Source organism: Diplotaxodon limnothrissa, linkage group LG4 (assembly GCF_057381915.1).
Source record: "Diplotaxodon limnothrissa isolate DT_005_m linkage group LG4, D_limnothrissa_male_GT1.1, whole genome shotgun sequence".
Lineage (NCBI taxonomy): Eukaryota > Metazoa > Chordata > Actinopteri > Cichliformes > Cichlidae > Diplotaxodon > Diplotaxodon limnothrissa.
The window spans coordinates 21,924,638-21,948,646 of record NC_140599.1 but is presented as its reverse complement, the minus strand read 5'-3'; the positions used below and the strand labels follow the sequence as shown (position 1 = coordinate 21,948,646).

General features: G+C 41.5%; 3 protein-coding genes and 1 pseudogene across 6 annotated transcripts; all 4 read right to left on the bottom strand.

Annotated features, from left to right (window-relative positions):
• Nucleotides 1-1,708: 1,708 nt before the first annotated feature.
• On the bottom strand, nt 1,709-4,421 carry LOC146633763 (galectin-3-binding protein A-like). Its single transcript, XM_085352480.1, has 6 exons — nt 4,384-4,421; nt 4,102-4,206; nt 3,682-3,885; nt 3,382-3,516; nt 2,969-3,260; nt 1,709-2,843 (listed from the first exon to the last, which is right to left on the bottom strand). Exons 2-6 carry the CDS (start codon nt 4,184-4,186, stop codon nt 1,787-1,789), a joined length of 1,773 nt encoding a protein of 590 aa, XP_085208606.1. The 5' UTR covers nt 4,187-4,206; nt 4,384-4,421; the 3' UTR covers nt 1,709-1,786.
• Nucleotides 4,422-7,603: 3,182 nt separating this feature from the next.
• LOC146633762 (galectin-3-binding protein A-like) lies at nt 7,604-12,103 on the bottom strand (annotated as a pseudogene). The gene is made up of 6 exons (XR_014906142.1): nt 12,038-12,103; nt 11,723-11,821; nt 10,612-10,815; nt 9,700-9,834; nt 9,310-9,601; nt 7,604-9,184 (listed from the first exon to the last, which is right to left on the bottom strand). The product of XR_014906142.1 is annotated as a galectin-3-binding protein A-like (transcript).
• A 172-nt stretch (nt 12,104-12,275) lies between these two features.
• cant1a (calcium activated nucleotidase 1a) lies at nt 12,276-18,122 on the bottom strand. Of its 3 annotated transcripts, none has more exons than XM_085352478.1 (4): nt 18,002-18,122; nt 13,574-14,242; nt 13,294-13,497; nt 12,276-13,204 (listed from the first exon to the last, which is right to left on the bottom strand). In XM_085352478.1, the coding sequence occupies exons 2-4, from the start codon at nt 14,217-14,219 to the stop codon at nt 12,834-12,836; spliced, it is 1,221 nt and encodes a 406-aa protein (XP_085208604.1). In that variant the 5' UTR covers nt 14,220-14,242; nt 18,002-18,122; the 3' UTR covers nt 12,276-12,833. The 3 variants fall into 3 exon arrangements, with proteins under 3 accessions (XP_085208604.1, XP_085208605.1, XP_085208603.1); XM_085352479.1 differs by lacking the exon at nt 18,002-18,122 and adding an exon at nt 17,206-17,262; XM_085352477.1 differs by lacking the exon at nt 18,002-18,122 and adding an exon at nt 15,835-15,951.
• A 1,114-nt stretch (nt 18,123-19,236) lies between these two features.
• On the bottom strand, nt 19,237-22,646 carry syngr2a (synaptogyrin 2a). The gene is made up of 4 exons (XM_085352476.1): nt 22,478-22,646; nt 20,819-21,056; nt 20,565-20,698; nt 19,237-20,482 (listed from the first exon to the last, which is right to left on the bottom strand). Exons 1-4 carry the CDS (start codon nt 22,574-22,576, stop codon nt 20,279-20,281), a joined length of 675 nt encoding a protein of 224 aa, XP_085208602.1. The 5' UTR covers nt 22,577-22,646; the 3' UTR covers nt 19,237-20,278.
• Between the last annotated feature and the right edge of the window lie 1,363 nt (nt 22,647-24,009).

The following is a 24,009-nucleotide window of genomic DNA, read 5'->3' as shown; positions in this document are numbered from 1 at the left end:
AAGAAGAACATTGTTCATAAAAGCCATGTGGAATTTCAAAATTCTGGGGCTGACCAAACAAACAGAATATGTCATGACATGCGGGGTTAATTTTTTGGTGGGTTAAGTGACACAATAATGAAAAAGCTGCCAGATATTACTCACAAAGCAAGTCTGCCCTTATGATGAAATAGGCAAACCTTTCCTTCTTGTAAATATATATTAGAGTACATTAAACAATCGCCTTAGGATGGGGCTACTTGTGAATTGATCTATTTTCTATCAACCAAACGGTTGTTCTGAGTTTATACTAGACTAAAGATTAAGTATTTGGTAATCTTTAAATCTAAAGCCCACGCAGATTGCGTAGTTTGATTGACTGGTTCGGTACAGCTCTAGTTGTTTTTCCCACCTGCCCGGGCATGTAGAGGCGCTGCTGTCATGAATGACTCTCAGTTGTGTGAAGATGAAATGCAGGAAGACTTGAAGACAGTCTGGAGGGTGGTAAAAACAATCACCTGGGAAAATTTCATGATTCATGACGTGAGACTGCAATAACCTTTAATCAAAGCCCTGTAAACAGTTTTGTATTCGGTGTCCTACCGGGAGATAAATCTGACAGGCTTAAAATCTGTTGTTTTTATTCATTTTAACTTTTAAGACCTTTAAGTGTGACCTTTGACCTTTTTCACGCGGAGGGTGCTTGTATCATCTTACTTGCCGTTATCTGTGCAGGTACATTGGCTCAAGCACACCCCCTGTGAAGAGCAGTTAAAAATATTGTCAGTTTTTGAGAAATGTGCCAAAAGTCTGTTGTGGAGTGCAGAACTGCATTCACATGTCATCTGTATGAACAAATACATCTTCAGATATTTGTAAAAAATGATGACAAAGTCATTCCTGAGCCTTTTCAAACTAGCTTCTAGTATAAATCACTCATGTACTTATATAAGAGTATACATCATATACTTTACAGCTTTACAATTTACAACCAGCTTGCAGGGAGGCGAGGCTTCAGTGAGACAAATGACACAAAATTGCTGATTAGTTTTGGAAAGAACAACTGGAGTATCTGCAGTATCTGCCGTAAAGACATTTTATTACTCATATCAGTGTCATACTTCCTTCTCCTTCTGGACTGTAACAAACTGTCTGACAGCAGATGCCATTTAAGCAGGGTTCATGTCTGGATCTGTAATGTATTTGCTAGAATTTGGCTAAAACCTGTGGAAGAAACAACTTATAATATTAATAAATCGGAATGCATTATGTCTGGTGGAATGAATGTATGAATCAATTTGGTGATTAATGTAACATTTATACTTGTCTTGTGTTTCATATCAGGCTAAACTGCCTATTACATTCCACATTATGATTTATTTGTTCTTGTAAGGAACAAATCTTTCAAAATAAGACGAATGCACAAAAAATAATGCGGAAATCACTGTTTATTTGCCAGAAAAATATCTGTCAGTAATAAAAAAGAAAAAGAAAATTCACATGGATTGTAATGAAAGCATCTTATTGCAACACACTAAATAATAAGGAAACAAAGTCACCAGGATTTTCTTTTAATCAGGAACAAATCATTCAAAAGAAGATGACTCATACAATTTTCACAGAAACCCCTTTTCACCTTTTTTAATAAATGATGCTATGATTCTTATATGTGAAGAAGATATGTTTCATATATATGTCAGAAATATCAGTAATCAAAACAATTGGGACTCGCATGGATAATAATGAAGCCAATTGATTTCACTCCATGAAATAATAAGGAAACAAAGATCCTGGACCTGATGGTGCATCACACGTACTCTGGTGTCACTACAATCTGGTAGGTGAACTGGTCACCAGCACAGGGATAAGGAAGGACCTGAGTAGCATTCGCAGAGACGGAAGCCATATTGCTTTTGAAGTCCTGGATTTGACAAACATACTGGCCCTGGCAGACCAGCAAGATCCGGTTACGAAAGAGGATTTCACTTTGGCTGATGTAGCTTTGGGGTGTCAGCCTTGCCACAGGAAAAGACTCACATCTCACACCATGGTTTGAACATTCATACCTGTATATGAATATATTTGCTTGCCAACTCATCACGATGTCCTTGAAGATCAGACTGTTGTGGACAGGTGTGGTAAATGACTTGGATCTGGTTTGACTGTAAGGATTATAGCCATAGTTGTTATAGTGGTTGTTGTACTGTCCGGACTGGGTTTCAGAGGATGAAGCCTCTAAAACGATGCTCCAGGGCTCAGCAGTGTAAATCCTGGGCTGGTAATCCCTATTTTCTTTGCCGAACTTTTGCTTTGTCAGATTACTGAAGAGGAGCACGTTAAACTGAAAAGCTTTCAACATATTATCACGATACACGGTCTTATGAGTGCTGTAGAGTGGAGAGCTGGACTCGATCACATACAGCTTCTCAGCAGGAATCATCGGAAAACGAATGCGTCCCAACAGATCAGCCTGCGTTTCCAAATCGATGGAGTCGCCTTTCTCACTGATCCATCTCTCTACAGACTGCAGCACAAAATATTCATCTGGCGCCACCAAATCTGAGCGAGTAAGAAGAGCTCTAAGAAGCCCCACTGAGAGGCCGGACCAAGCTGGAGACCTGGTCAGGTTTTGGTAGTTCCAGGCCATGTACTGGACACAGTTCTCCTCAAGCACTAAGTCCTTGGTCTCCACTGCATACTTGTAAAAAGACACCTGGTTGTGAAAGGTGGAGTCTTCTGGGAGGATTTTAGAAAACAGTCGGCCAATGTCCTCCATCAGCTGCTTTAACCCAAAATCAGAAGCCATTTGGTGGAGACACAGTGCAGAGGAGAGGGTCACATCTATCTTACGGGTGTAAATGTACCTAATGAAGATCAGATTATCGAATATTAGAATTTGTACACATTTGTAGATGATTGCAAAACATTTAGGTGTTTTAAAGAATAAGTCATCTACTGCAAATGCAGCAAAACATTACGTTCATTATACCTGATGAAGGAGGTGAAATGTGGCTGGCAGGGCAAGCTGAGGTTGACTGTGATGTTAGTAATCCCCACTGAAGCATTAAAGAATGGGATTTGTGACAGGATCATTTTGTGAGCACAGATGGTTTTCTCACTTATCTCTGGGGTCCCATCCTCCTGTTTGTTCCCAGTAGGACTCTGCACTACGATCAGGAAGTCACAGCCATTTCCATCATCAAAGATTTGGCCGAGAAAGTCAGACAGACCGATACTGTGGTCCAGTGAGTGAGTAGAATCATTGATGTCCACATTAATGCCTGAAAAAGAATAATTAATGTAATGAACAAAGGGGGAATGAGCGGTGATCAAGCCATATTCAGCATCAATGCTTCTATGGGTTCTACAAAACGTTTGTTTTTTAAGAGTTTTGATACCTACTTCCTGTTTCACAAACTACTCCAACATCCTCTTTGTGCGTGCAGTCAGTTTCTCCCCAGCCTTTGAATTCACAGGTGAAGAGATGTGTTTCTGTGCCTTTACAATTGATGTCATCCAGCCAAATAGGTCCAGGCGCTACAATGGAAATTTAAAGGGAAGGGAATTTGTTTACATTTCTAGCTATGACAGAGTTGTGATTTGTAGTGGTTGTTATGTTGAGCCTAATCTCAACTATTTTCTGTACAGTCATTGCACTGCCCTCTGCTGGAGGATCATTTATATAAATGAAATAAAAGCCACCTTGTCCGTAGTCCTTCCCAGTCACAATAGATTTGGCTCCAAGGAAGTTGAGCTGGCGACACAACACCTGGGCGTCAGCCATGTCCCAGTTGTCGTCACACACTGTTCCCCATTTCCCATCATGGTAGATTTCCACACGGCCCTCTGACACGTTCTTAGAGCCAAACAGTCTCACATCACCTTCCTGCGGTTCATGGTGTGTTTCTATTGAAATATATATAAAAATAGGTTATGTGAGCAAAGACCATGATGATGGAAACCACATATTCTAGCCCTTCATTCCAAGTTAATTGGTCACTCTCAAAATCTATTTGTAATTCACTTTCATACTCACATATCATACTCACATAGTCATATCTACTGCATAGCAGCTATAGGATTTATTTGAACTGCTTCGTATGCAAACTGGTGATTACTCACTTAAGATGTCAAATTTGTAAGCCCTTGCAGACATGTGCAGAAGCAGAAGAATCCAAAGAGTGCGTAGATTTTGATGCGTGAGCATTTTCGACTTCCGGTGTAGGACTGACACAGTGATTAACAAGAAAGAAATAATGTGAGAAATCTGCTCCGTCAGCTGCTTTTGTTTTCAGTACAGCGCACTGCAAAATCTACTCAAATTAAATGTCTCGACCAAATTTGTGCATGAAAAAAAAGTCAAAGTCAAATCTAAAAACCTTACAAAAAATAAAGCCACATTACCCTTTTTGTGTTATCGAGCTGCGCTGTCCGCAAATGTGTCTTGCCCAAGGTTCACTCCTTTTAAAGTCGCGTGACAAAGGAAAGAGGGGAAGAGGGGGCTAAATGAACGTGCGCTCCTCCAGATTCTGTGAGCTTCACTTCACATTAAACTCCTCTTTTCCAAGCACCTTTCCTAAGTTTCATTTCTCATTAAAGCAGAAGACCACACTGGTTGCATAACTTTTTGTGGGTAAGTCGAAACTTGTCGGATCACAATGTCTGCACTTTACTTGAACTCGTGATTGGATAAAGATCCCTATGTCAGCAGAAAAGCAGAAAGAACAGACAAGTAATGGAAAAGAAACAACCACTGACTTTGAGATTGTAAAGCCCCAAAAGTTAGTTAGAGGAAATAATTATAATCTGAAAAATCATTCATCTGTATAAGAAAGGAAACACTAATGTTTAATTTTCACCAGTTAACCTGTGAAGAAAGTGATCCATCGCAATACAGCCCTGCATTCTCCGATTTGACATGTATTTTCAAGTGAAGAATAAAATGGGACTACACTTCTGTAACTGTTAGAGTCATGTGTTTTACAGTTTTCAAGAGTAAACGGGTAAACAAACCGGGGTGCGTAGATTAAAAAAAGAAAAACGATAATAATAATACAAAAAAATCACCACCATGCAAATAGGTAAGAGTGCTTCATTGGAGACTTACTGTAGTGATAAATGTTTGAGGTTATTTAAACGGAACTGATGGAGTGAGTAGCTGCTCATTTCTCAAACAACCATGCAAAAACACATCTTTCTGTTTTAGAAGGGTCGAAATATTAGCGTGCATTAAATAAAGAGAACAACTAAAGAGACTGCTGAAACTACAAAAACTGACAGTGGTGAAACTTTGTCTTCCAGAAAGAAATGTGGCTGCGTCTTTGATGGTCGTGTTTGGAAATGAGTTTTGGTTAAATCAAATTAAACAGCAGAACTCAAGGCTAGGCTTTGGGGATCAGGACTAAACAGCTGCCATAAGAAAATCACTTGCCAGAGAGGATTTTTTTTTTTTAAAAGGCTTCAGTTTGCAACACAGTGTACAGATAGGGCTCTGGAGTTATGGAAAAAAGGACATCTAATCCAAATTTACCCTGTTCCACAGTAAATTTGTCTTCCTACTTGTCAGAAAGACAAGCAGATGAAATGATGCACCCATCGTGTCTGGGGTCTACAAGAACAACCCGGGTTGGTGGCTTTGGGGTGCTTTAGTATGTGAGGTTCAGATTATCGGAGAGTGGTTCAGTGTGCATAAGATATCATTTCCACGCATGGACTGGCTAACACAGAGACCAGACCCAAAACCTATTGAGAATCTCTGGGATGAGAAGACTTTATGGAGCAGTACGACTCTGTCAATATTAACAGAAGAGCTCACCAAATAATTAACTGTGGATGGAAATAAATGTTATTGCATTAGCTTAAAAAGATGCCAAAGCAAATGCATACCAATTCAATTCAATTCAATTCAATAAAACTTTATTGATCCTGAAGATTGACCCCGAAGGAAACTGGGTTAAGGCTGCCGACCTTTGCCAGCGCCATCTTACCCTTCCGACCGTACATACATTACACAAACATCACATGGGGTAGACAGGTCAGAGAGGTATAACAATGGAAAATACACAACATGAGGAGAGACGAGGAGAAAAAAAGATCTCCCCCCAGACTGAGCTCCAACGGGGAGATCAGTTTGAGAACAGAAAAAAACACCTCAGCACATAGCACATGAATCATCGCATCTCACAACAAAGAAGACATAAGCTTCGAAGGCGTTTGGAGGGAGTGGGGGGTGAGTGTAGGTCTGTGTCAGTGTACATGCGTGTGTGTTCCGTGTTCAGCCGAGAGAAAGTGTCCCTTCACCCGGTTAAGCAAAAGTCAACAATCTTCGGTCGACTCGGGTGGCCTTGAAGGAGGGGGAAGAGAGTCACAACACAGTCTTGTTATCTAAAGGAGAGAATTGTTATTCCTGTCAGCTTTTGCCTTGAGCATCCAGCCGGCACCAGGGGGGTCGTATGAGATGAAGATGATAGCTGTTTTGGTTAGTGCGAACAAACTGCTTCCAATTTTACAGTTGGTCTAATGTCCGTCACTGGTCACCAGGTCTCTCAATTCCTGTTGTTCTTCTTCAAGATGTTGTCCATATTGCAGAGCCATGAGCTTCTCCAAGATCTTATCCATATTGTGTTCCAAAAAACACAGTCTGAGTACTCACAGCCCTGCCCATCGTCTATCATGTTGGCCAGCCTTGTGGGATTTTGAGCAGCTGTAGCCGCTTCTTGTTCTTCGATAAGCCAGGTCTGAGCCAGCTCCAATCAGCCAGAACTCTCTTATCATGGTTCCGAATTGGTAGATGTCATTCAAAGTCCACCATCGAGAGTGTTTCCAGACACACGACGCAACCGACCATCGAGTATCTGGCAGCAAACGTCTCTGCAGGACAATCAGGCTCTCCCAAGCCCAGGAGTTGTCAGTTTTGTTAAGGGACCAGTTGATCAAATCCATAATTCTTCTTTAGGTTTTTAGAGAACAAGTCTGGGAGACTCTCTTAGGGTTAGAGAATAAGCAAGACTATACAAAGACATGAGAAGCCAACCAGGAAAGATAAGGGAGAGGGGAGAGGGAGAAGGAGAACGTGTAATAGAGCAAAAAGTAATAGAGCATGTTGGTTTATTGGTTTGTTTTTTATTCAGTAGCAGTCAAGAGGCAACTTAGCCGGCCTCTTTTGACGATCGTCAAGGCCTTTAGTGGGCTAGTAGCTAAACTGTCCAGCAAGATTATAATATTTAAAGAAAACTAACAAAATAATGAAAATTAGAAGTAAAAAGTCCAAATCCAGAGTCCAATTTGGGATTACTCTGACTATGACTGTGTTTTAGATTAAAGCAAGAATGTTGTAGTGAAATGAGATAAAATATTTATAAAGGGGGAAAATCCCACAAACCTCAAAGTGCACTTGAAAAGCTTGCAGAAGAAGGCTAACTTAGCTTAGGTAAGAGAGCACGCCCAACCCCCATCCCCAGAAGCAGAAGCTAACCCCAGGAAAGGCAACGTGACAGGCAAGGCAATGTCATCTGGACCAGCTGTCTTCCCACTCTTTATAGCAGCCCTCACTTCCTCCTTAGTAATCCTTTGTCTTTCCTTTAAAGGTGGAAGTACTCCTTCCACTTTTAAAGGACACTCTTCACTTCTCCTTGATCACCCTAACCTGTTGCACAACTCTTCTCTGTCTTTGCTTAGCCAGTTGATAAAAGTCCTTTTTTCCTTCCTTAGTGTCTAGCCTCACGTACAATATCAGTTGGCCGTCTTGTCCTTAAGAATCGGATTATTGTGCTGAATTAGATGATTTGACTGTAATGACATCTGTGTGATGGGCCACCACATAAGCGCCCAGACTTAACAGTGTAAATCCTGGCCTGGTGATTTTTATGACAAATGTTGAATTTATAAGACAAACACAAAAATGGTATCGAACTCGCATTTTATCTGTCAATAAACTATGCTAGGATGGTTATATGAGGCAAAAGATATTTTTTCACATATTTGTCAGAAATACTTGTCAGTAGTCAAAACAATTATGACTCACATGGATAATATTGGTTGTTTCTTTATTACTTCATGGGCTACAGAGTGATTTGGTCAATTGTTGAGAATACAAAATGATGAACGCATTGATCCTGAAGCTGACGCTGCATCACACGTACTCTGGTGTCACTACAATCTGGTAGGTGAACTGGTCACCAGCACAGGGATAAGGAAGGACCTGAGTAGCATTCGCAGAGACGGAAGCCATATTGCTTTTGAAGTCCTGGATTTGACAAACATACTGGCCCTGGCAGACCAGCAAGACCCGGTTACGAAAGAGGATTTCACTTTGGCTGATGTAGCTTTGGGGTGTCAGCTTTGCCACAGGAAAAGACTCACATCTCACACCATGGTTTGAACATTCCTGCCTGTTCATGAGAATATTTGCTTGAAGATGAGGCTGTTGTGAACAGGTGTGCTGAATGACTTGGATCTGGTTTGACTGTAGGAAGACGTTTCATAGCCATAGCCGTGGATATAGCGGTTATTGTAGCGCTGCCGTTTGTCAATCGGTCTTGAGTGGGTTTGAGAGGATGATGTTCTGATTGAAACCTCTAAAACGATGCTCCAGGGCTCAGCAGTGTAAATCCTGGGCTGGTAATCATTATTTTCTTTGCCGAACTTTTGCTTTGTCAGATTACTGAAGAAGAGCACGTTAAACTGAAAAGCTTTCAACATATTATCACGATACACGGTCTTATGAGTGCTGTAGAGTGGAGAGCTGGACTCTATCACATACAGCTTCTCAGCAGGAATCATAGGAAAACGAATGCGTCCCAACAGATCAGCCTGTGTTTCTAAATCGATGGAGTCGCCTTTCTCACTGATCCATCTCTCTACAGACTGCAGCACAAAATATTCATCTGGTGCCACCAAATCTGAGCGAGTGAGAAGAGCCCTAAGAAGCCCCACTGAGAGGCCGGACCAAGCTGGAGACCTGGTCAGGTTTTGGTAGTTCCAGGCCATGTACTGGACACAGTTCTCCTCAAGCACTAAGTCCTTGGTCTCCACTGCATACTTGTAAAAAGACACCTGGTTGTGAAAGGTGGAGTCTTCTGGGAGGATTTTAGAAAACAGTCGGCCAATGTCCTCCATCAGCTGCTTTAACCCAAAATCAGAAGCCATTTGGTGGAGACACAGTGCAGAGGAGAGGGTCACATCTATCTTACGGGTGTAAATGTACCTAATGAAGATCAGATTATCGAATATTAGAATTTGTACACATTTGTAGATGATTGCAAAACATTTAGATGTTTTAAAGAATAAGTCATCTACTGCAAATGCAGCAAAACATTACGTTCATTATACCTGATGAAGGAGGTGAAATGTGGCTGGCAGGGCAAGCTGAGGTTGACTGTGATGTTAGTAATCCCCACTGAAGCATTAAAGAATGGGATTTGTGACAGGATCATTTTGTGAGCACAGATGGTTTTCTCACTTATCTCTGGGGTCCCATCTTCCTGTTTGTTCCCAGTAGGACTCTGCACTACGATCAGGAAGTCACAGCCATTTCCATCATCAAAGATTTGGCCGAGAAAGTCAGACAGACCGATACTGTGGTCCAGTGATTGTGTAGAATCATTAATGTCCACATTAATGCCTGAAAAAGAATAATTAATTAAGCATTGATGCCACATACCACATCAGTGCTACTATGGGTTCTACATAAAGTTTTTTTGTAAGAGTTTTGATACCTACTTCCTGTTTCACAAACTACTCCAACATCTTCTTTGTGCGTGCAGTCAGTTTCTCCCCAGCCTTTGAATTCACAGGTGAAGAGATGTGTTTCTGTGCCTTTACAGTTTACATCATCCAGCCAAATTGGTCCAGGAGCTACAATGGAAATGGACACAACACTCAAAAAAACTGAATCATCTTGCCATAACATATTAGACAGCACTCATTCACTCACCTACCCTTTTGTTAGGTACACCTTGCTGAAACTGGGTTGTACCTCTGGGTTGTTTACACCAAATTCTAACATTACCATCCACATTGTGTAGCAGAAATCAAAACTCAGCACACCAGGAAACAGTATATTCAATATCCTATTGTCCAATTTGGGCAAGCCCATGCAAACTGTAGGCAGGGTGACTCAGTTTGTGCAATCTGAGCCTGCAAATTGCAGACAGGGTGAAACAGGGTGACACACACTAAGTGACACTCTCTGTGTCACTGGCCATTTACCTCTGACCTCTGGCATCAACAAGGTATTTTTGCCCAGACATCCGATACTCACCGGATACTTTTTCTTTTTCAGACTGTTCTACAGGTGCTTGTGCAGTGAAATCCAAATAGATCAGCAGTTTGTGAAACACTCACACCGGCCATCTAGCACCAACATCCATGCAACATTCAAAGTCACTGAAATCACCTTTCTTCCTTATTCTGTTGCTCAGTTTGAACTTCAGTGACTCCAACCATGCCTAATTTCCTAAATACACCGAGTTGTGATTGGTTGCTTAGAAATCTGCGTAAATAAGTGTACCTAAAAGTGGTTGGTGAGCGTACACATACATGTAGAGTTGCTTTGTTTAAACTGAAATCACAAACTACAATTTCAATCATTTCACTGCCCTCTGGTGGTGGATCAGTGGAAATAAAAGCCACCTTGTCCGTAGTCCTTCCCAGTCACAATAGATTTGGCTCCAAGGAAGTTGAGCTGGCGACACAACACCTGGGCGTCAGCCATGTCCCAGTTGTCGTCACACACTGTTCCCCATTTCCCATCATGGTAGATTTCCACACGGCCCTCTGACACGTTCTTAGAGCCAAACAGCCTCACATCACCTTCCCGTGGCTCATGATTTCTGTCTATTCAACATAATAATGTATTCTTTTTTTAAAAAGCCAGAGTAAATACATACATTTTTATTTCATATTGAACAATATTAATATTGTTAGCTCATTTTGCATCCTGTAAAAGATCAATTAAAGCAAAATAAAACAAAAAACTATTTTTATGACACTCTATTCCAACCCTGAATTTTTTCTATTTTGCTTTTTGGCTTTTGTTGCTCTCTGAACCTTTGAATTAATTAAACACATTTTTATTTATATTTTGCTAAGAAACTACAACAAGGAAATGACCGTCTATGAGTAAGCACTTGGTGACAGTGGGGAGGAAAAACTCCCTTCTAGCAGGAAGAAACCTCTAGCAGAACCAGGGCGGGGCAGCCATCTGCCACAGCAGCAAGACATTAATAATAACTGACAATAACTAATGATTAAATACATATTGGATAAACAGAGTGAAAACACTATTTCTCCTGTATCTTGATTGAGATAAAACAAACAAAAAAGTAAACAGGCCTTTAATTCTAAAATCTAGTTAATGACTAAATCTGCCTCCCTTTTTAGGAGACACAACCTCGTGAGCTATTTGTTCTGAAAACACTGAGAAAGCAATCAACCGCTGCTGTATCCCACAAATGACTTCATTCTGTGTATAAAAGGTGCCTGATATGAAGTACATCAGTTAGAAACTATTCCAAATCAGCCAGTACATTTATCAAAGATAGTCAAACAAGACTGCATGTAAAGAGAGCACAGTCAGAGCTTCAGGTCTCCAAAGCCCGAGAGCCATTATGTGTAACTAACTAAATGATCATAGTCATTACATAACTTTGACACTAACGTAATTATTTACACTTTTTTATTATTATGTGTAATTATAAAACTAGGAATATACTTAAAAGTATTTGTGGTTTGGATTACTCACTCAAAATGTCAAATTTGTATGCCCTTCCAGACGTACAGAAGTAGGAGAAGACAAAGACTATTTCGAGGCGGGAGCATTTCCAACAGCTAGTGCACGACTCTAACACAAAGACAAAAAAATAAGAAGCGGCAAATGACACATGCTCCATCTGCATTACTTTACGTCCTAAAATTATCCTCCAAAGAATAAATAATCAACCTGCTCAGTACTTCCAAAGAGTTACTATATATTTCCATGAGATAGAGAGGAAGATCTATTAAAATTCAAACTGATAGCACAAAAAATTAAAAGCTGAAACTTTAAATACAAACTTACCTAAATCCTTACGTGCAATAAAAACGCATTACCTTCTTTCCTGTGGTTACGAAGTTGTGTTTGAGGTCTGTGAGCACATACCTGATTGCACAACTGCTCTTGGTTTAACAGGAACTTGTTTGAGGACAATGTCTAACTTTGGCAGATTGTGTTTTGAACATGTAAAAAGATATGACAGGACTCAGAAAATAGGAATTAAGATTTTACTCAGTCACCTCCCTCCACACACACACACACACACACACACACACACACACACACACACACACACACGCACAAAAAACCAAACAAAACTACATAGGATAAAATCACCAAAACAGTCTTCAAACAATATACAGGATTAAAAACAAGGCTTTTGCTATCCCACTGACAATACTCGTGTGGACAGAGTGATACTGTGGAAAATGGAGCAAAGGGGAAAAAACCTTAGACTTTCTGAGTGTGTATAGTGTGTGCATAAAGATGAATTTTTCAGGGGAAAAAAACCAAAGCAAATCACAGTCTGATAAATTAGCTTTTGTACATTCATTATAAGAAAGGCTACAGTACTTTTTAAGCCCACATTTGGCCTAGGAAGAACGCAGTCCACCACAACCCGATCCGCACATTCTTGAAACTTTACTCTTTCAGCCATTAGTTCTTTTATTTGTATTGACGATGTCACTTCAACGGTTGGAGTTATGTGTTTTAGACTCAATGAGGAAGCAGCGAGTGCAAAAAGTTCAACAGTGACTGTAAACAAACTAGAACCACAGTGAAGTGGCCTCAAGTGTGAGTGTCTCTGTGTGTGAGCCCTCTATATAAACTCCAAGCCCTCATATTTTACATCCCCGATCTTAGTTTCAGGCAAAAGGATGCGCCCATCAAGTGTGAAGGCCATAATGTACGTGGCAATCTTCCCAGCGTCCTCTTCAGACTTGAGCGCCAGGATGATCTGGTCATCAGTGTTGGGGACAAACTTGAAGGAGGAGAAACCGTGGGTAGGATTAAGTACACCCACTCGGCTGACTTTGATGTCGTTGAAATCTGGCGAGCAGCTAAGGACGAGGTTCGTGCCGCGTCTCTCGTCCGCCGTCTCTTCGTAGCGCTCGCTGCTCGCGCGGCGAGGAAGGAAAAACCAGCGCTGTAGGGTGTCGCTCCATGCTGCAGACTCGTGAATTAAATAGCCTGAGGAGATTCGGGGAAATACGGTAATGAGTAAAGCACGGAGATGGAAACGGAGGCGGCTGTTAGCAAGATCAGATCTGCGTCTTTACCTGGTTGCTCTATCCCTGCGGCGGATTTCAGGGATTTGTACTTGGGAACCCAGTTCTTGTGCTGTACGTCGCCTCTGAAGCCCACAACTTTCACCCATTCTGGATTGTTGTTGACAAATTCGCCTTCAGTGGTGGTCCACTCTTTCCCGAGACCGCCAACATACAGGTGCTCGTCCTTCACTGCCAGCCATTCGGCTTTGAATCCTATCAGACGAAGGCACCATGAAAATGCAAAGCAAATGAAAAGTGGAAACAAATCATCTAAAAGTGCAACACCAACCTTTTGCAACGCTGCCATCGCCATCGGGTAAGATGACCCAGGGTACAGCCTTTTCTCCATCTATATGGTAGACTACACCCGTTCTGTCATCGACACTGTAAAGCTTCCCATTGAACACCACCAGCTCAGACAGCTCCATGCCCCTGCCTTTCTCCGACAGGTGGCTTTCCAGCACCACCCTGTCAACATCCCATTCAACGGCCACCTTGTCACCGCTCTCTGACACCAGCAGGTACCCCCGCCGCATGTAGCTGATCCACGTCATCTTCTTGTCGCTGAGAGAGCTGGTGTCCAGGTCAGCGATGACGCCGATGCGATAGCGGGTGCCCTGCGACGTGCGCTCGGGTGGACTGAGGGGGTAGGTGTCGTTGTACTGCAAATCCGACTGGTGGCCGTCGCTCGGGTTGACTCTCCAGCTGCGTGAGCCGTAGGAGCGGTACCGTAAACCCGAGCTGAAGTGCATGAAAAGCAGCAGGATTAAGGCCACAGAGCCAGCTACTGCCACGATGGGCCTCCACTTAAGGCGGAACCGGGGGTCGGTGGCATTGGCCATGGAAGCCAACATGGGGAGGCCTCCTACGGAGATACGCAGCGGGTTCATAGGCTCATTATGCTCAAGTCGAGTATAGCCTGGAGAAGCAGGCATGGGGGAACCAGGCTTGGAGTGACCTACAGAAAAATAGAGAGAATGTGAGTTCACTGTCAGAGAGGCCACTGGAAAATACTTCAGTCTGGTTCTCTGGTGTCAACATGGAGGTTATAGGAGATCCTTTTTTCAGCACCAAGCCACAGTGAGGTCATCTATTCACATAAAGTTGCTCTAGCCCAGGTGTGTCGAACTCCAGGCCTCGAGGGCCGCAAAAGTATTAACAAAAAAAATCGAAAAACGACAATTAGTTTTTTAACCAAAAGGCTCATTTTCGTCATTTCTCTTAATCCACAAATGAGAGAATGAACGCAATTAAAATAATTAACTTCAACTTACACACTTCCATAAGCGATGGCAGGCAGATGACTCATTTCAGGTTATAGCTTCATTCTTTTTTTTTGGTTTAATTATCCTACTAAGTGTTAGAGTCAGAGCGGACAAAAGCGAGTCCACTGGTTGAACATTGATTGCTTAGAAGGAGGAAGAAACCGCTCTAGGTGAATATCAAATACAAATACAGGCCATCAAGCGCCCGACAATGAGTCTTGTCGACGTGGTGATGGGAGGAGCTTGCTCTGAGGTAATAAGAGGGCGGCTGAACAAGTTATTCAGGAAGTACACAATCACTGAGCAACTGTCACACTGATGAGCCGTCACATGTAGTGTAATGATATGGTAAACATGAGTGTTGAAATGTACAGTGGCCAATAATTCAAACTATCTATTGATTTACTGCAGAAAGTCCAGCCGCTTTAAAGATATATTCAGACATCTTCTGTCATATCTGAATATATCTGATTTTTTGTGTCCATGAGCCGTTGTTCAAATATATAAAGATGGCTGAAGAAGGACAGAGAGTACAAATTAGTCATTCAATAAGCTGTCAGAAAACTGAAAAATCCTGCCCTACCAGCTGTCCAAAAGCCCATTGTATTCATTAAAAATATATAAAATAAAGATTGTTACAATTGGATTAATCTGTCAGGACCTTCTGTCCCTTCTTCCCTGTTTTTATTTCAGGTAAATCATCCAAACTTGTGAAGTTTTCACCCCTTTTTGAATTGCAGCGTCCTAAATATTTTGTTTTCGGCTAAAACACGTGATAGTGAGATAACAGATAAACAGCGGGATTAATTGGGAATAATTTAAACAACGCATTTTTATTTTACTTTACAAGCTCACGTAGAGCTGAAAGGCCTGTAACTTGGGAAAACTACATTCCTGTTATTTGCTTACACACCCAATAAACTAGTGCGTGTGACCTTTCAGCTGAATCAACACAACCCAAACACAGCAGTGGAACTGTCCGCTGTTAGAGGGTCTCCTGAAAAGCTCTGCAACCCTAAAGCTCCTCTGGGCCCAGCTGCCGCAGGATCATACCCCGAAACCTGAACGCGTTTCTTAAAGGGGAGCAGGAGCTGAAAGGCTCTTTCATACGAGGGCCCTGAGCCAAACAGCCGTCCGTTGTGGCAGCAGCATCGGGTCTCCCTCTCTGAGGCCCGCCACTGTACCTAAACTCAGTGAGTAGCTGAGAATAGAAACAGTGTTGCTGATTGACTGTTGGTGTAAAAATTGCTTGTGCCCCACAACACAATCAGATGACGCGGCTTACCCCTTCGTCTCCTCCTGCCCGCACGCTGATCCTGTGTCATTAAGTTTACTCCACGAGTCCTTCCACAAGTAGTCCTGAGCTCGAAAGCTGTCTTTCTCCCCACTGATCATTTGCACTGCAACCATGACTATGTTGTTACAAAGCTTGTGAACTTTACCTACACTTGGAGGATTATCACCAAGTCCAAAGGGGCAAAGCCTTTTGAGAGACAACGCAGTTCATTCAGTTTGTTATTAATCACCGCCTATGAATGAACAGCTACCGAGGGTTACGAAAACCTTTATTAAGTGCTCAGCGACTATCGGCATAAAGGTGAAAAGCCACAGCCCTGGACATATGAATAGAAGTTAGCTGCAAACCTACAATCAGAGGCGTTCCTGTGATGTAATCATTACACTGAGGACTGCGAGCAGCATAGTCGCACAGGAAACCTCACTGACTCTGAGACGCAGTAATGTCTGTTAATAAGTGATTAACACCTTCTGGACTTTAGTTGGAAACATATTAAGAGCACAGACAGCTTCTTAAAAAGCAACCTTTCAGCTTCTCAGCCCGATACTTTCATGTTTCAGATTCCCCACGCAGTGAAGATGACCTAATAGACAAGACTGCAGCGCTGGGTGATAAGAAGACTCTTAAAAGTTTGGGATGAATTTGAAATAGCCTTTGTTTTTAAAGAAAAGCACAGATGTTTCCCTCTAATATAACACTGAACTGCTTAGAATTGGCATCCTAGCTGATGGTGATGATGGTGAAAGGCTGCTCATTGGAATGATCACGTTCCACTTAGTTAAAAAGCTGACGGCATTTCTCCTAAAATGAACCAATAGATTTGTGTCTCTGCAGCTGCACCGCACCTCAAAACAACCGTTTGACAACATTAAACAAGTAAAATTAAAAACGTAAGAGTTCAACCTGAGTATCAGAATGGGGAAGAAAGGTCACTGAAGTGCCTTTCAACTTGGCATGGTTGCTGGTGCCAAACTGATGATTTTTCCACACAACCATCTCTAGGGTTGTGATCCCTAGAGGATGGTCCACAAGGGAGAAAAATACCAGTGAGTGGCAGTGGGTGGAAATGCCTCTCAGAGGAGATTAGTCTGGGCTGCTTCAAGTCGTTAAATGAGCACTTATTAGAAGCAAGGTATGCATGTCTGAATGCACAACACATTGCCCCTTGAAGCAGACGGGCTACAGCAGCACAACAAGTGAGATAAAGACTCCAGGAACACTTGTGGCCTTCATCGGGGTCATTCAGGCCACAAGCCGAAATGTGTTGGCCTGCTAATAAAGTTGTTCCCTAGTGTTTCATGTGTTGCTGGAGTCTTCACCTCACCAGGTCCATAGTGTGCCATGGACCTCTTCACGCACCTTGGAAGTAGGTGAAGTTGTGCCAGAAACGTTTGGATCTCTACAGCAGCAGAAGACCACACCAGATGTCTCTCCTGTCAGCCAAGAACAGGAAACTGAAGCTACGGTTTACACAGGCTCACTAAAACTGGATAATAGATCAGAAGAATTACAATCAGACACATTATAGTCAAGCATTTTAATCTGTGTTTGCAGGTCTCTAAGTTACTTGAATAATTTAAAGTTCTCTAAACCCACCCCTGCCTGGTAGCAACTGTGCATAATGTTGAGTGAGTGTCCTTTCAAGCGCCTCTCTGACCATAAACTTGCCTCTGTGCTCCCATAATCGATGACATCTGGTAAGGCTGACCTTCAAAGTGTGTGTGAGGCCAATAAACACTTTTACTGAGTACTTTAACTCGGGTTTTAAATGCCCTGCGTGTCAAGGAGCCACAAACAAATGTGCATCACACACTATGGACCTGATGTTACGTGGTTGCGCTGTCTGCAGATTCCCAGAAGATAACAAGCTGCGGGTGAACGAGGACAATACCCAAGTTTTTATTTCCAGGCCTTTAAGCGCTGAGACACTAAACCTGTAAGGGAATTAAATGTCTGCCGGACCATCATAGTTGATTTTCTCGGTGAAGAAGGCGAAGCTTTTGGACTGACACACGCGATCATCTCATTTGCAAGCGTGCTTTTAGCTGCTGTGGCTCTCTCCTGCCAGGAGCGCAGAGGTTAAAATGCAGATGCCGTCAGTAACGGCCACCTGAAACGTTTCCGATCAAACCCCTCTTCCCGCTTCGTTACTCACCGCAGATGTGGGGTCTTCAGCTCTCAGTCCGCCGGTGGTCGGAGCTTGGATGTCATTATTGTGTCGCTTCCTTCCTCGGCCCCTTTTCCTCTTTTTGCGTTGTCCGGACAGCCGATCATTACTTCCTATGTCAGTTTGATGACGACAGCACCATGTCGTGCTTACGTGTAGTCGATGCAGAGGGAGGGGGGAGAACGCTGCCTTCAGGGGCTGTCGGAAATATGATAACTTAAAGTTTCAGCCTACCTGTGAGAATTATTATACTTTTATAATGTTTTATGGATTTCTTTAGAATTTAATTTAGTTTTACATACATTAAATAATGCAAAGAAAGACCAAAATTTAAACATGTCTCTCTATTGGTGAAAAAAAAAAACAGAATAAAGAATACAAAAGAGACTTTGAGATGTTTCATTTATCTATTTAAATATTGTGTGTTGTGGATGTTATTTTTTACGATGCATTTTAGAATCTTTTTTTATGTTATGGGTTGTGTGGCTGCTACCTTGGCCACGAGATCACATCTATCTTTGTTTCTTTTACAGGTTGTGTTTATCACATTTAAGAAGTTCAGAACACGTGTCACATACACACTTTGCTCAAAGGTATAAAGGCTTTATACCTTTATGCCTGCAAGCCTTTATGATAAAGGCTTACAGTACTGTAAGAGAAGCTACTATTCCATGTTTATTATGATTCATATTATTGGATAGAGAAGACAGGTGTTAGAATATGAGCATTCACTCTAGATTTTGTGTAGATTTCTCAAATAAAAGTATAAACCGGTGTCTATTTAAGTTTGTTACAATGAAAATTCTGCCGTAATTAAGACAAAAACCTAACTTTTAATATATTTCTTTGCTTTATTGCAGTTCATTTTTAATTGATATTTTTATTTTATCCTGTTTTAAGCCTTACTTTTTAAAAATCCCCTTCAGGGTTGCATCAGGAAGGACTACTGCTGTAAAACTCAAATCAAACGTGGAGCTTCCCGTTGTGGTCTCCTCTTAAGACAAGGGAGCAGCTTTCACTTCTACTTACTTTTATTTTAACCTATAATGCATTACTCAAATCTTAGTACCTCAGTTGTTGTCTGGATCCTGCTGTCTCCACACCTCAAGTGTTCCTCCACATTTACTATTCAAATATTTGACAAAGGGGCAGAGGCAGGAACTACACACAGTCTTGCCTTTTCTTTTAAAGAAGTCAGACTCAGAGTTTTAAAACCTGTTTTTATTTGGCACACTCCGTCTGATACAGGATCACTGTGCAAGGCACTTTAATGAGGAACATTTGCAAAGCGGTGACAAAGCAAAAGTGCAGAGGAGAAGAAAAAGCAAGGGGGAAAAAGAATGTGGAGAATGATTCAATTTGATTGTCATGTACCTGAATTTAACAGTATTAAAAAAGAAAATAAATACCAAATTTGCCACAACATCAAAGAATTGCTAAACCTATGGCTGAGACATTTATGGCATTGATTACTTTAAAAATCCTAAGCAAAGAATTCAACAGAAGAATCCAATACAAATCAATCAAAACACCTGTAAAAGCCAAACTATAAAAAGAAACGAATGTGACAAATTAAAATGTCAAACAGAAACAAACTGAGTTTTTCAGTGCATGAAAGCCTATTTAGTGGTTGATTACTTAATAAAAAGACACAAACACGTGGCATTACAGTAGTTATAGACTTCCGATACTTCTGATCTACCAACTAATTGAATAATATGAGTTTGCAATGTGGTGAAAGAGCAGTATACTCAGCTGTATGTTTGAATTGCAGTTATTGAAGTAAACACTGAACAGTTACATATTCAGTAAAAATTTTCAATGCAAACCAGATTTCCTAATGAACTACACTAAGTCTAACCTTTCTGATAATTAGTGCTTTGATAGGAACAGCAGCAAACTGCACTCGCAATAGTAACTAAAGGAGGCACTGAAAAATCTGCAGCGGTTTTGGTACAAAGGCAACTCAGGCGTGGCCATGCTCTCTCTCTCATTTTTTTTTTTTTTTTTTTTTTAAACCAAGACAATCACCCGCTAGCAAATAAAAGAACATCTTTAGACTTTACCCGCTGTGAACAACACAGCAAAACTTCCACCATTGCAGGAAACTAAAAAGATATCAGTGCACCCAGAAAACCAAACGCGTTCAGCAGGAACAGAAGGGGGAGTGCACAGAACGGTCCGGCTCTGTAAAAGAAACAACTGGCACACATATTTAAAAAGAAAAACTTCCTCATTTGATTCCTGCCTTTGAATCTTAGTCTTTCAATAAGATGGAGGCTGATACGCTCCTGGAGTCTCCTGGGTGTTGGAGAAAGGTGACTGCTGATAGCCAGAGGGCCCGCTGGTGCTGGAGTAGGGGCTGCTCTGGTAAGGAGCATTGTGGTCATTGGCTGGGTCTCTGTATTCCTGCTCGAATTCATTCACTCCTTGGCGATACCTTGCAAGTGCAAAGTAGGTCAAGAGGCTCTGTAGAGAGAACTTTGAATTAGTGCTAGGATCTTTTATCACAGCAAATTCAAAGCTAATGCGAACTCTGCCTCAGCCTCACCCAGGTGATGATCGAGAAGAAGGAGAAGGCAATGACACCTCGGGCAGCGTCGGCCACGACTTGTTCGTTTGTCGTCTTGGACCACAGGCTCGTCAGGACGCAGAAGCAGATGAACCACAGGAACGTCCACACCGCTGTCAGGTGTTCACAGGAGAGAAACATGTTTCATGTGTTAACTTTAAGTCTCACTTCCTGATTTATGGCACAGTTCCTTCATTAAACTATGTGGTGAAAAAATGAAAACCAACTCTTACCAGAGAAAGCAAGATCACTTATTACAATGTATTTTCGGTCTTTGGCATTGCTGATGTTCGGGAAGTAGGCATCTAGCATGAGGAACAAAACACAAGCCAAGAAGGCCAAGACTCCGACTCCCACCCCGTAACTGCAAGCACTGTCAGAGTTGTGGAACATGCACTCGTTTTCAGCTTTTTCCTTCGTGTTGGTGTAGCCTTCGGCTGTGATGGTTGCAAAAACCACGATAGAGAATATCTGCAAAGACGGGACACAAAAAGGTCAAGGCCAAGTTTAAGCCACGCAGCTATGGAGTTTGCGAAATTACCATGACTCACATTACAAGAAAGCTTCTTTAATCAAAAAAATAATATCTGTCAATCCAATCTAAACAAGTATAACGCCACCTTTTCAGCTATTCGTGACCCACATCCCCTTTTTCATAACACAGCTAACATGAAAAACATTACACAATTACGTGACACAAAATGAAAATACTACTTTTAAAAGGCAACCGAATCACCGAGTCACTGTTCACTCACGTTCTAGCTTCTTAATTCATGAAGACTTCATGCATTTTGTATGATTTTGAACAGGTTTTAAGCATTCTTATAAATACTCTACATGAAGACATCTGAAGAGAATATGAACTTATGGACAACCATTTGCCTGCAAAACCATGTTGGTTTTATTTATAACATTTGAACACTTAAACTTTCCTACATTAGTTATTATAGTTTTGCATTCTTTTGAATTGTATTACATAGTGACTTTTCATTTTTCTTTCGGTTTCCAGACTGGATTGACTTATTGCAGTTTACTTTATATTGTTTGAAAAGGTTTTAGTTTAATATTTATAAATTTCAGTGCTAGTTTTAGCCTTTGTTTTGATTATTATTGTATGGAGGGTGTATGTCAGAAGCGAGATTTAGGAAAATCAGTGCAGGAACCTTTTGAAAACAGTTGATTCATAGTTTTAGTTAAATAAAATATCCTTGTTTTCTACCCGTCTTGTTCACAGATGTAGGTTTTCACTAATAGGCCCACTGAACTTAAATGCACTTACCGGAAAGCAAATACTGTAGCATAACTTTTACTTGTCTGTTTTCTGTTAGTATTGCTTTTTTTTTCTTGCAAAGCACTGTGAAGGTATGCTTTAGTAACACTGCATACTTAAGCTTCCACTGCAGTGCCTGCACATTAAGCATTTCCAATCACCTGACAACTGGAGTTGACTTGACAACAGATGACGGCGGAAGCTTCAATTTCTGACAATTATCTAAACTATAAAACTGCAAGAAAAAAGCAAACAACTCCTGTTGTTTTAACCTGTCTCGTTTTTAAACCACGGGAACACAGAAACTTTAAATTAAAAGTCTGCAGATCGCTTATCATCATGTGGCAGTTAGTGTAGTGACACAGCACTGGTCAGTTGCTAGTTATTATTAGCTACCATCAACCAGAGCCACAGAAACACCATTTTTTACACTTTACTGAAAGCTCATTAAAATGTTTAAACGTGACACTCAGATAATGTCCCGCGTTGACCGCACAAAAAGCTAAAAAAACAAAATTTTCACTAATTTGGGTGGGCGCTGGCAGCGCACATCTGTTAAGCTAAACTAGGTGCAGTGACAGCTGGCTAACTGTGATGCTAACGTTTCCGTGAAGTCACTCACCCAGCTCAGGAAGCGCAAAATAGTTTGAGGCTGTTTTAGAAAGTTCGCTAAATCAAAGGCGCCACCGGCCAAAGAGGCCCCGTAAGCACTGTTCTGCATTTTCCCCGTGAAGAAAACCCCGACAGTCAGACAGTTTAAGGACAAACTGACAAGTCTTCCTGTCACGACTGCGGCAGTTTCGATTTGTCAAAAAAACTTCCTCAAAACTTTTTTAACGCCGCCCCTGCGGCGATGCGTTCACGGGACTCCCGGAAGTTTAATTCCTCAACGCCGTGGATCTTACGGAGGCCGTGTTATTATGTAAACCTTGCTTTTACCGTGTTTGGTGTTCAAGGCCCCTTTTCCCACCCAGAACTGCTTTAATTCTTCATGGTGCAGATTCAACAAGGTGCTGAAAAGATTTTAGTGCATATTGACATGATAGCATCACACAGTGGCTCCAGATTTGCAAGCTGCACATCCATGATTCGGATTAACCAATCATGTGAACGATTCGAACACATCCCAAAGGTGCTCATTGAGCTAAGATCTAATGACTGTCGAGCACTGAATGTGAGGTAAAGAAAGCAGTTTAAGATGTTTCTGACCTTTACCTGTCAGAAGATGGTAGTCATAAAGGGATGGACATGGTCAGCAAGGTTATGGCATTTAAATGATGCTCAGCTGCTGCTAAGGGGCCCTAAATCTGCACAAAAAATAAAATAAATAATAATATCCCCACACCATTACACCACCGGCAGTAGCCTATACCACTGATACAAGACAGTCTGGGTAGACGCTTTCATGTTCAGAAATCAAGAATCATCAGTCCAGGTAACAGCTGTCTCGTTTTCTTGAGCCTGTGTAAATTGTAGCCTCATCCTCACGTTCTTAGCTGAGCTGGCAGTATGCCCATGGGGTCTTCTCCTACTGTAGCCCATCTATGCCAAGGTTCAAAGTGTTGCGTGCTCTTCTATATACCTTAGTTGTAACAAATGGTTATTTGAATAACGTTTGCCACAGATGAGCACAAAAAAAAATCCCTCATCAAAAAAAAAATCTAATAAATTTTTACACAGCTGCATATCTGTTACATGCTGATTTTTTTTTTCATTTCACACAAACACTCATAATCAACAGATTTCTACTAAATTATCACTTCACACTGAGATGAAAAAAGAAACTGTTTTGCAGAAAGGGCAGGATCAAGTGTCCCTGAACCCTTCCTTAGTTCTACTGCAATAGTGCTAGGGTGCTGGGGGCTTTCTACGATGCAATTAGTTTTCCGTTTTCAGTCACCCATGCACCTCTTTGCATTTAATCATTAGCTATTTTGATTGTTATATAATAATAGACAGAAGACACCTGATTGTTTTGGGGTTCTCTCTATTATTGCAGGTCTTTACCTTACAATATAAAGGCAATTGTCATGATTTGGTGCTATATAAATAAAACTGAATTGAACTTAAGAGAACAAAAGGGCAAGTATTTGAGCACCACCAGGAGTCTATCTGCCTATCAGCTCCAAGCAGCCTGGATATTCTTCTTTGGCA